This window comes from Lepus europaeus, chromosome 6 (assembly GCF_033115175.1).
Source record: "Lepus europaeus isolate LE1 chromosome 6, mLepTim1.pri, whole genome shotgun sequence".
Taxonomy (NCBI): Eukaryota; Metazoa; Chordata; class Mammalia; order Lagomorpha; family Leporidae; genus Lepus; species Lepus europaeus.
In genome coordinates, this window is record NC_084832.1 from 2,106,155 (window position 1) to 2,118,314 (window position 12,160).

Consider the following 12,160-nt stretch of genomic DNA (forward strand, 5'->3'; position numbering starts at 1 on the left):
GCCCTGCTCCACGCGTGTGTCATGCACAGACATGCAAATGCGACTGCAAGGCCGCAGCTCTGCCCCTGTGCCCGAGAACTCGGCCACGGAGGGCAAGGCCGGCACCAGGGGCAGCTCTGCTGTGGGTCCGCAGACCGGCAACTCCGAATACCCCGGCCAAGGCTGGGCCGGACATTCCGCCAAGTTTGGACTTTTCTTCTCATTCTCACATGAAAGAGACTTCCAGATTCCCACTCGGCATGAGCCAGGCACGTGCGGAGAGAAGCCTGGGACATCACCCCAGAAAGACGCCACGGAGATTCAGGGTCCAGGGATGCCCACTCCGCCCCGGCTGCCATGACGTCACCACAAGCTCGCGTCACTTTGACCAGGGACTCAGCGGCCGCTGGTGGGTTCCACATGGGCACGGCAGAGGTGAGGCACAACGAAGCCCAAGTCACATGAAGACTCTGCGAGGCTCGGATGAAAATGGAATTAAGGGGCCGGTGCTGTGGCACAGTGGGTCAAGCCGCTGTCGGCAGTGCCAGCATCCCGTACGAGTGCTGGTTCGCGTCCCAGCTGCTCCGCTTCCAATCCAGCTCCCTGCTAATGACCTGGGAAAGCAGTGGAAGATGTCCCAAGTGCTTGGGCCCCTGCACCTGCGTAAGAGACCTGGAAGAAGCTCCTGGTTCCTGGGTTCAGCCTGGCCCAGGTCTGGCCATTGCAGCCATTTGGGGAGTGAACCAGCAGACGGAAGACCTCTATCTCTCCTCCCCCTTTCTCTCTGTAAATCTGCCTTTCAAATAAATAAAATAAATCTTTAAAAAAAAACAGAAAATGGAATTAAAAGGCAAACTGATCTTGGTACAAAAAGACTGGAAATCCATGCACAGTTTGTGCATAAAACTCGTCTTCCATGGAGTTGAAGAGCCCGTGTCTCACTCCAAGACAAACCGGACAGAACCCGGAGCAACTGCTGGTTTTACTTCTGCCCCTCAACTCCCTCACTGCTGATTCCCTCTGGACAACGCTGACCGCAAGCAAACTCCCCACGCCGGGGAAACCAAATCGCCGCTTATCTGAGAAGACCACACGGGAAGTCTCCCCACGCCCTCAGCTCCTGCCCGGACACTGGCAACCCCGTGAGCGCCACTCCAGTGCCCTGCTGACAGCCTGGGAAGGCAGCAGAGGGTGGCCCGAGTGCTGGGCCCCTGCACCCACGTGGGAGACCTGGAGGAAGGTCCCGGCTCCTGGCTTTGGCCTGGCCCAGTTCTGGCTGTTGTGGCCATTTGGGGAGTGAACCAGCAGATAGAAGACCTCTCTCTCTATCTCTTCTACCCCTCTGTTAACTCTGTCAAATTAATAAAATAAATCTTCAAATAAAATAAAATAAAATAAAATATTCCAGAAAGGGGGAGCTTGGGACCGAGAACGGTGGGCAGGGTGGAGCATTTCCTTGGCCCAGTTCCGAGTCACCAGGCACCCACGCGCCATTCTCTGTAGACGCCACGCCCTGAGTGCCGGGTGTCGGCACAGAGCTGGCCGGCTGGGGGGTAGGGGGGCGGCAGGGGCCTGGTGGGTCCAGGTGGCAGGTGCAGGCCGGGTGGCAAGTGAGGATACTGCCCCGCTCGGTCAGCTGGGGGCGCGTGCAGTCGGCAGCTCCAAGGGCGCCTCCTCTTCAAACAAGAGGCAGCCATGGAAGGGGCTGCACTGGCGTCCGGCCAGGGTGAGGGCCCTGCCAGCCTGGGGGAAGGAGCGTGACCCTGAGGGTACGTGGGGCTTCCATCCGACCCGAGGTCCTGGCCTCGTGCCCTCCCCCAGGGGAGGAGGACCGCAGGTTGTCCCCTCTGCACTAAGCCTGCGTCCAGAATCAAGGCCGAAATACTTGTCCCTTCCACACACAGCTGCCTGGTCCCTGAGCTCCCCATGTCCCCGTCTGTCCCCCGAGTCCCCATCTGTCCCCCAAGATCCCCGTGTCCCCCGTGTCCCCGTCTGTCCCCCGAGTCCCTATCTGTCCCCCATGTCCCCATCTGTCCCCCGTGTCCCTGTCTGTCCCCCGAGATCCCCATGTCCCCCATGTCCCTGTCTGTCCCCCGTGTCCCCATCTGTCCCCCAAGATCCCCGTGTCCCCCGTGTCCCCGTCTGTCCCCCGAGTCCCTATCTGTCCCCCATGTCCCCATCTGTCCCCCGTGTCCCTGTCTGTCCCCCGAGATCCCCATGTCCCCCATGTCCCCGTCTGTCCCCCGAGATCCCCATGTCCCCCGTGTCCCCGTCTGTCCCCCGAGATCCCCATGTCCCTGTCTGTCCCCCAAGATCCCCATGTCCCCCATGTCCCCGTCTGTCCCCCGAGATCCCCATGTCCCCCGTGTCCCCGTCTGTCCCCCGAGATCCCCATGTCCCTGTCTGTCCCCCGTGTCCCCATCTGTCCCCCATGTTCCCATCTGTCCCCCGTGTCCCCGTCTGTCCCCCGAGATCCCCGTATCCCCCGTGTCCCTGTCTGTCCCCCGTGTCCCTGTCTGTCCCCCGTGTCCCTGTCTGTCCCCAGAGATCCCCGTATCCCCCGTGTCCCCGTCTGTCCCCCGTGTCCCTGTCTGTCCCCCAAGCTCCCCGTGTCCCTGTCTGTCCCCCGAGCTCCCCATGTCCCCATGTCCCCGTCTGTCCCCCGAGATCTCCGTGTCCCCGTGTCCCCATCTGTCCCCCATGTCCCCGTCTGTCCCCCAAGATCCCCGTATCCCCCATGTCCCCGTCTGTCCCCCAAGATCCCCGTGTTCCTGTCTGTCCCCCAAGATCCCCGTGTCCCCGTCTGTCCCCCGAGCTCCCTGTGTCCCTGTCTGTCCCCCGAGATCCCTGTACCCCCGTGTCCCTGTCTGTCCCCCGAGATCCCTCTGTCCCCGTGTCCCCGTCTGTCCGAGATCCCTGTGTCCCCGTGTCCCTGTCTGTCCCCCGAGTCCCCATCTGTTCCCTGAGATCCCCGTATCCCCCGAGTCCCCATCTGTCCCCCATGTCCCCATCTGTCCCCCGAGCTCCCCATGTCCCCATGTCCCCGTCTGTCCCCCGAGATCCCCATGTCCCCCGTGTTCCCACCTGGGCCCTGAGCTCCACCTGTGTGCTCTGGCCACAGCAGTCCCGGGCTCAGCCCTGCAGACTGTGGTCCACGTTGGGCCCGAGGGACTTGGGCCCCGTGAACCTGGCTGTGCACTGCCTGCTCCCCTGGCCCTGAGCAGCCCGGAGAAGTGGGTTCCGGAAGACGCTTCCCCAGCAAGAATCCACAGACACCCCTGTCGGCGCAGAGTAGGGGTCCTGGCCCCATGAAGGGTCTCGCTGGTCTCTGGCATGGTCACAGCAAACAGGGGGACTCCAGGAGGTGCAGACGCATGAGGGTCCCAGTGGCTGAGACAGCACTGGCTGCAGCCAGCATGCGTGAGGGGCTCCGGTGGCTGAGCTGCACCTGCCAGCCCCCCTCTCGCTGACCAGTGCGGCTGAGCCTGACGCACAGGGGCTCCCAGGTGGAGCCAGTGCTGCATCATGGCCCCTGGGGAGCGAGGTCCAGTCTCAGGGCACAGGGTCACCCTACGTCCCAGGGCGCACGCTCAGTGAAGCCGGGAGACCTGACTGCCCAGGCGGCCGGGGGTGGCTCTGTCCTAACCGCCCCCCCCTCCAGATGATGAACAAGAGAACACAGGCCATCAGGTTGGGCCCTGGCCCTTGCGTTCCCGGCAGATGTACACAAGCCCCCTCATCACCTGTTTCCCACCCTTGGTTAGCGAAGAGGAGGCTGGGCCGGCAGCTGAGAGGTCCAGGGCGGGAACGGGGGTGGCATTCGGAGCCATCGCCCTGATCCCAGCAGGCCACAGCGCCACGCCCTCAAGGGGAGGACGCCAGGTCCTCGGGGCCCTCAGCTCCTCCGGGGAGGGGACTGGCCCCTGCTGGCTTCGTTTTCAACAGGGCGTCCGTCTGTCCACTTCCTGCCGGCCCCGTCAACATCAGCCAAGAGACCTTGGTGCCCCGTCATGGAGTTGGTGCACGCTGGTTGGCTGTGCGCGCCTGTGGACCATCAGCCCTGGAGACCGGGACCGTGAGGGCTCAGTGGGCCCCGGGTCAGCGCTCGGGACGCCCCCGATCTCACTGACGGACAGCAGGCCCCAGTCCCATCAATGGACTCCAAAGGACAAGGACCCCCCCCAGGAACCCCCCGGGGGCCCCACAGGGCATGAGCCGTCCTGGGGACGCCACACGAGAGCTTCCTGTGTGCTCAGTGCACTGACCGTGGGATAAGTTTTCCCTAAGATTTCCTGCGTCTCTGTAACTCTGCCTTTCAAATAAAAAATAAAATAAATATTAAAAATATATGTATTTATCGTAGGTTCTGTTAGATGCCTAGCTGCAGGTTCTGCATCAGTGAATTCAACCATCTGTGGATTTTCGCATTCAGGGAGAGAAACTGCTCCTGCGCCAACACACACAGGCCTTCCCCCTTGTCACCACCGCCCGAGCAGCACGGAGCTGGAGCTCCTCCCCCAGCACCGCCTGGCTGCGACGCTGCCTGTCCCTGAGCGACGCCGGGGCATGTGTGCAGGTCCTGTGCACGCTGCACCATTTCACGCAAGGGACACGCGTGTGTGTGGACCAAGCCCTCCCTCCCAGGACCTAAGGCCACCGCTACACCAGGTGCGCTGAGCAGTCACCACGGCGACAGCTCCACCAGGGCCAGGAGAGGGCCCACACCGGTCCTCACAACACGGCGGCTGCGGCGGCGGAAGCGAGCACACTCTCCACGCGGGAGACACGTACCAGACATTTCTAGATAGTTCTAGAGTGGCAAAAAAATCTGTCCACTGACAACTTCCTCCCAGGGACCGGGACGTTCAGTAACAACCATTATCTGGAAACGTCATCATATTAACTCTCCAGACAGACAAGAAACGGTATTCAAATAACGCGTCCAGTGCCTTCCCAAAGAGCACGAGTCATGTTTTCCTCACTTCTGAGATCAGTCATCCCAATCCTGTGTGTGTGGCATTCTTAATAACGCACACGAGGTTACACTCACGCAGGGGAGGGCGGGTGACCGCGGACGTCTGGCCGGGATGAGCCCGAGGGAGACCCGGAGACGCACGCCCGGGGTGAGGACCCAGCACGAGCAAGCCGCCTCCTGTAACTGGGCTCTAGGCTCTCAGCACCGGGGAGAGCAGGGGCTTCGTCCAACACCTGTGACCCTTGCATGGGCAGTGGGGAAGTGCCCGGCTCAGCCCGGGTTTGAGGACAAACTCACGCAGACAAACTCGCGCCAACACCTGTGCAATAACCCATACGATGCGCCACCAGCCCGCAGACACTGCCGCCTCCAACATGGCTCCAAGGAGCCAGCCGCGGTCCCGTCCCCCGCACCCCTACACACCCCCCATCTGTGCAGGGCCCCGGACAGCCGAGGGTTAAAGGCCGCAGAGCCCCCTTCTCCCCCCTCACTCACTCGCCCTCTGACAGAGCTGCAGGCTCCTGAGCCCCATCTGTCAGAAGCAGCCTCGCGACCCCACCGGCTCTGGTACCCAGGCTGGGAAAAGGCCATGGCCAGAACCTGGCCCCGGGCCCCAGGCCCTCGGAGGCGCCGCGCGGGGTCAGAGGTCGCCAGTGGCCCCTGGCGGGACGAGGCCAGGTCTCTGCAGAACCAAAGCAGCTTCTGCAGCCCCCAGCAGCAGACTGCAGGGTACCGGGAGCCTGGCCGATGACCCTTCCTGTCCAGGGACGGGGAGCTCAAGCCGGACACGACCTCCCCCCCAGCCTGGAGCAGGGACCCCAGCCAGCACTGGGGCACGCATCTGAGAATGTTCTGGACAGCTCCTCCCAGGGCCCTGCCCGTCAGCGTGTCTGCACCCACCCTCCCCCCATGGCCCTGTGTCTGCACCCACCCTCCCCCCATGTCCCTGTGTCTACACCCACCCTCCCCCCATGTCCCTGTGTCTACACCCACCCTCCCCCCATGTCCCTGTGTCTGCACCCACCCTCCCCCCATGTCCCTGTCTGTGTCTGCACCCACCCTCCCCCCATGTCCCTGTCTGTGTCTGCACCCACCCTCCCCCCATGTCCCTGTCTGTGTCTGCACCCACCCTCCCCCCATGTCCCTGTGTCTGCACCCACCCTCCCCCCATGGCCCTGTGTCTGCATCCCCCCATGTCCCTGTGTCTGCACCCACCCTCCCCCCATGTCCCTGTGTCTGCACCCACCCTCCCCCCATGGCCCTGTGTCTGCACCCACCCTCCCCCCATGGCCCTGTGTCTGCACCCACCCTCCCCCCATGTCCCTGTGTCTACACCCACCCTCCCCCCATGTCCCTGTCTGTGTCTGCACCCACCCTCCTCCCATGTCCCTGTCTGTGTCTGCACCCACCCTCCCCCCATGTCCCTGTGTCTGCACCCACCCTCCCCCCCCCACATCCCTGTCCCTGAGCCACGTCAGTTCCTGTGTCCCTCCCCAGGGCCGTCCTGACAGAGACAAGTCTTTGAGGAGTCAGCTGCCCCCCCCAGAGATGTGGGGCTCAGGTCAGGTGGGGGCTTCTTCCCCTGCCAAGGCTTGGGGCCACGGCACCGGCAGGAAAGGGGTGACACCCAGCTCCAAGTGTCCCCAACACCAGATGTCCCCATCTGGGGCGGGGCTGGCATGAACCTCATCTGCGAGCACTGGGGCTAGGCTGGACGCGGAGGGACGTGAGGACGCACCCCTGCTTTTCTCTTAGCTTAGAGACAGGAAGCACGACCCCAGTGCCACCACCACCCGAGAGCCGCAGCCTCTGAGGTTTTGCCCCGGCTCTGTCCTGGGCTCCTGGCTCTGCCCTGGGCCCCCTGCTGTGTCCTGGGCTCCCGGCTCTGCCCTGGGCCCCCAGCTCTGTCCTGTGCTCCCGGCTCTGTCCTGGGCTCCTGGCTCTGTCCTGGGCTCCCGACTCTGCCCTGGGCCCCCTGCTCTGTCCTGGGCCCCCAGCTCTGTCCTGTGCTCCCGGCTCTGTCCTGTGCTCCCGGCTCTGTCCTGGGCTCCCGACTCTGCCCTGGGCCCCCTGCTCTGTCCTGGGCCCCCAGCTCTGCCCTGGGCCCCCAGCTCTGTCCTGTGCTCCCGGCTATGTCCTGGGCTCCCCCAGCTCTGTCCTGGGCTCCCGGCTCTGTCCTGGGTTCCCGACTCTGCCCTGGGCCCCCTGCTCTGTCCTGGGCCCCCAGCTCTGCCCTGGGCCCCCAGCTCTGTCCTGTGCTCCCGGCTATGTCCTGGGCTCCCCCAGCTCTGTCCTGGGCTCCCGGCTCTGTCCTGGGTTCCCGACTCTGCCCTGGGCTCCCCCAGCTCTGTCCTGGGCTCCCGGCTCTGCCCTGGGCCCCCCTGGATCTGTCCTGGGCTCCCCCAGCTCTGCTCTGGGCCCCCCACTCTGTCCTGGGCTCCCCTGGCTCTGTCCTGGGCCCTCGGCTCTGCCCTGGGCCCCCTGCTCTGTCCTGTGCTCCCAGCTCTGTCCTGTGCTCCCAGCTCTGCCCTGGGCCCCCTGCTCTGTCCTGGGCTCCCGGCTCTGTCCTCGGCTCCCCTGGCTCTGCTCTGGGATCCTCCGGCTCTGCCCTGGGCCCCCCTGGATCTGTCCTGGGCTCCCGGCTCTGCCCTGGGCTCCCGGCTCTGCCCTGGGCCCCCCACTCTGTCCTGGGCTCCCGGCTCTGTCCTCAGCTCCCCTGGCTCTGCTCTGGGATCCTCCGGCTCTGCCCTGGGCTCCCCTGGCTCTGCCCTGGGCCCCCAGCTCTGTCCTGGGCTCCCGGCTCTGTCCTGGGCTCCCGGCTCTGCCCTGGGCCCCCCTGGATCTGTCCTGGGCTCCCGGCTCTGCCCTGGGCTCCCCTGGATCTGTCCTGGGCTCCCCCTGCTCGGCCCTGGGCCCCCAGCTCTGCCCTGGGCCCTCCTGGATCTGTCCTGGGCTCCCAGCTCTGTCCTCGGCTCCCCTGGCTCTGCCCTGGGCCCCCAGCTCTGTCCTGGACCCCCAGCTCTGTCCTGGGACCCCCTGGATCTGTCCTGTGCTCCCAGCTCTGTCCTGGGCCCCCAGCTCTGTCCTGGGCCCCCCTGGATCTGTCCTGGGCCCCCAGCTCTGTCCTGGGCCCCCCTGGATCTGTCCTGGGCTCCCAGCTCTGTCCTGGGCCCCCTGCTCTCTCCTGGGCTCCCGGCTCTGCCCTGGGCCCCCAGCTCTGTCCTGGACCCCCAGCTCTGTCCTGGGACCCCCTGGATCTGTCCTGTGCTCCCGGCTCTGTCCTGGGCCCCCAGCTCTGTCCTGGGCCCCCCTGGATCTGTCCTGGGCTCCCAGCTCTGCCCTGGGCCCCCTGCTCTCTCCTGGGCTCCCGGCTCTGCCCTGGGCCCCCAGCTCTGCCCTGGGCCCCCAGCTCTTTCCTGGGCCCCCCGCTCTGTCCTGGGCCCCCCATCTCTGCCCTGGGCCCCCCGCTCTGTCCTGGGCTCTCACGCCAAGGATGGTGACATCGGAGAGAGCTCTGCCTCCAGAGCCCCACTTGGCGACACAGAGCATAACCATCCCCATCAGCACGAACGCCCTGAGCTGCTGACCCACAGTCCCCTCCCTAGCGGTTTCCTCCTGGGCAGAAGCTCTGCCAACTTCCTCTGCCTGGGCGGGGGCGCTGAGGGCGGGAGGGGCCTCACCTGCTGGAGCAAAGCTGCCCTGCCCGGGGGGGGGGGGGGAGGGGGGAGAAGGGGAGAGAGATGGGAACCAGGAACAACAGAGACGGGGGGGGGGGGGCAGAGAGGGAGAAGGGCCCAGGCTTCCGTGCCAAGGCGGTACGGCTGCCGGAGAGCCTGGTGCCGCCCGCCGTGGGAACGGGGAGCGGCTTGCACACCCTGGGTCTCTGGGTGCTGGTACTGCCCACAAGCTCAGACACAGCGTCAGCCACGGCGGGCACAGGTGCATGAGAGCTCTCGGACACCTCGAGGGGAGCCGTGGCTGCCAGGCAGGGGCCCCCGAGTGGAGGGAGGGCACGTATCCCCCATAGCTGGGGTGAACACCGGAGAGCAGCGGGCATCACCCCGGCTTCTGCCCTCGCCCAGCGAGTGGTCTCGTTGTGAAAACAGTGCAATGACACAGAGCGCCAGCACAGGCCCCCCCCACCCTGGGAGCACCCCGAGGGCTGGGCTCCCCGTCCAGCACCCCTGGAACCAGCAGGTTCAGGAGCTCAGGGCTGCAGGGTCTCCGTTCTGAACCGAGGACCCAGGGCCCTGCGGCTAAGCCAGAGACGCCCCATCCTCGGGGGACCAGGGCTGCGCAGGGCCCACCGCCCACCCTACGGCCGTGAGGAGCAGCAGCTCCCACAGCACCGGCCGGCCGCCCACTGCGTCCCACCCCTGCTCTCCTGCCCGGGGCGCTCTTTCTGTCATTGTTGTCCACTGAGCTGTACCCACGGGCTGGGAGACGGAACCGTGAACAATCGAACAGGATCTCCTCAGGACAACCGGAGTATTCCCCTCGGGGGGAGCATCCTGGCTCCGTCCACAGCCCCCACAGACGCGATAGTGATAATTCTCCCGAAAGCGCCGCTGTGGGTCACACGGCGACAGAGAACGGCCACCAGGCAGCGCCTCCTCTGTCTGACCGGCTCCGCCCCAGCTGTCTGCAGGAGGCGGCCAGCAGGAGGGACGGCTGGGCGTCCACTGCCTCCGGACCCAACTTTCCCCAACTCCAGACAGAAAGCAAAGTCGCTGCTCTCCGCCCAGCCACACTTGCAGAGCCCGGCAGAGGGGGTTCCCGCAGCCCCTCTGAGTCCCCAGCCACGGAGGGGCAGTGCAGGGAGGTGCCCGGCCCCGAGCCGCCCACGCTGCCTTCACCCACGCCGCGGTGCCACCCTGCAGACACGGCCCCCGCCCCCGCAAAGTCCCCCTGGCTGGGACGCCGCCGCAGCCGCCAGCCCAGCTGTGACCCCCAAGCAGCAGATGCCCGTCTTCCTCGACACACGGCGTCCGGCTCGCCCCTCACCAGCCCTGCACGCCCCCCACCCCACTCCCCCTCCCCAGCACCTGGTAGAAAATTCACAGCAAGCCGCTCCCCGGCACCTGCCCGCCGAGCTGAGCCGGGGATGCTGGCCCTCACGTCTGGGGCCCCCGCCAGCCTACCTTCGATGGCGTGCCCGCGCCAGGCTGGGAAGTCCGGGTCCTATCTGCGCCGAGCGGCTGCCCACAGCCGGGCCGGGCCACCACCCGCCCAGGGTCACAGATGCAGACGGCGGCAGCGCCCGGGGCGAGCCAGGGGCCGGCCGGGAGGGGCGCGGGCGCCGGCTCCTCCGCCGGGATCCAGCAGCCAGCTCCGTCTGCTATTTTTACTGTACCACAATGCACTCGGTCTGGCTTTTACCCTATTGAAGGAGCATGAATACATTATTACCCGCACAAAAGAGGCAGGTTATTGTTTATGAATTACCAGCCTCCCCAGTAACAAAGGCTATTTTCATAAGAAAACTCAATTTCATTTTCGCTCCAATTTGATTACCAGCTAAAGAAAAGACGCTCCGCTCCGCGCCCTCAGAGGATTTTTATTCAAGCCCCTGAATGGGCTTTATTGCTTCCTTTTCAGAACTGACGTAGAAAGCTTTTAGAGTAAAACATTGACAAAAAATTATTGCGCTGCTATTTTGTGCAATAACAGAGCTCAAGAGGGGCAACGATTTCTCCGTCATCCCTCGGCGTGCTCCAGGGGCCGCGATTAATGACGGAGCGGAGCGGCCGCGGGCCGCCGCACAATGCCCGTCAGCCACGAACTGATCGCTGTGCATTGAAGCCCGGAGAGGCCCGCAGCTGACGGGTGCAGACAGCCCTGGCAGTTTATTGCACCACAATTTACCCGGGATTATCATAAGAACGAACGTGGAGGCTGAGCGTCCCCCGCACCCTCCAAAAGCACACAGCCCAGGAGCAAGTTCAGGCGGGGATGCCCGGGCCGAGGGCCGGGCGGGCGGCCGTCCCTGCACAGCCAGGCCTGGCTCGGGCTCCTGGACAGTCCACCCCCGCCCGGGGTCCCCATCTACCTCCAGGATGTGAGTACGAAAGGACCTGGGCCACAAACTTCGGCCCAGACGCCGGGGCTCCTGCGGGGTCTGTGCCCATCTCCGAGGCTGGCGCGGCGAGGCAGCCCAGGGCCACCGGAGCGCCACTGCCATGGCCGTCTCCTCCTGCCCCTGGGGCACGAGTGCCAAAGACACTCACACGTGGAATCTCACAAAGGTCAAGCGGCTTGGTGCTCCCGGCCCCAGCCGAGGGTCACGACTGTGCACACCAAGCCGGAGCCAGGAGGACGCCCTCAAACCACCGTCAGCCCCGCGCGTTCCCCTCCCGGGTCATTCATTTTTGTGGTGCGCTGGGACTCATGGGGGAGGAATCTGAACGCCTCGGTGCTTTCGTTGGCGAACGAGGTTCGTATCTAACGCAAAGCAGCCGGCGGCCAGAGGAAGCCCCACACCTTTGAACAGCCTTGAGGTCAGGAGCGGTGCTCCCTCGGCGCCCACCCCGGCTCTCCTGCCACGCTCCCCCGTCAGCTGACCACACAGCCAGCAGCGGCTGGCCTGGCTCCACCACTGGCCTAAACCCAGCCCCGCACCTGGCCCCTGGAGGGCCCCAGCTGTGAGCCGAGGCTTCGAGTGAGTTTTATGGCTGCTGCTCTGAGCCAAGTGATTCGACGACCCCAGAACACGTCCAGTTAGCACAGGGAGGGCCCGGCTACGGTAAATGACCCCAGCAGCTTCCCCACGTCACAGCTCTGGAGTGGCCACCAACGTGCCTCTCCACAAAGTCATGGCACACTCAGGGCTGGGCCGACCGCCAAAGCCAAATCCCTGTTGCGTGTCACTGCCCCCCTAGGCCCCTGGGGCCCCACACACCTGGCCCCGTCTCAGCAGCGCACAGCCAACCCCACGTTTGCGTGGTTGGGGTTTTTCTGGTTTTGCTGTGGAACCTCGAGAGTTGCCGTGGACGGACTCTTGTCCTGCCCCCGCCCCGCAGATTCACCCATTGGAGCCCCGACGCCCGCTGTGACTGCCTGCAGAGGGCCTTCCGGAATCCTCGGGGCCCATGAGGTCACCAGGGCCGGCCCTGACACGTGAGGCCACGGCGAGGGGGCTCCCCCCAGAGAGGAGATCGGCCCCTGGCTGGCGGCCTCCAGACCGAGAGAGAGGAGGACACGCCTGCT

General features: G+C 65.2%; 1 protein-coding gene across 1 annotated transcript in view; it reads right to left on the reverse strand.

Moving 5' to 3' along the window:
* Nucleotides 1-1,611: 1,611 nt before the first annotated feature.
* Nucleotides 1,612-12,160, reverse strand: part of TEX29 (testis expressed 29) — a 48,908-nt gene continuing 38,359 nt past the window's right edge. Inside the window, exon 5 of the mRNA XM_062195556.1 lies at nt 1,612-1,722. Coding sequence (XP_062051540.1) covers nt 1,612-1,722 — 111 coding nt within the window. The remainder of the gene's footprint in view (nt 1,723-12,160) is intronic.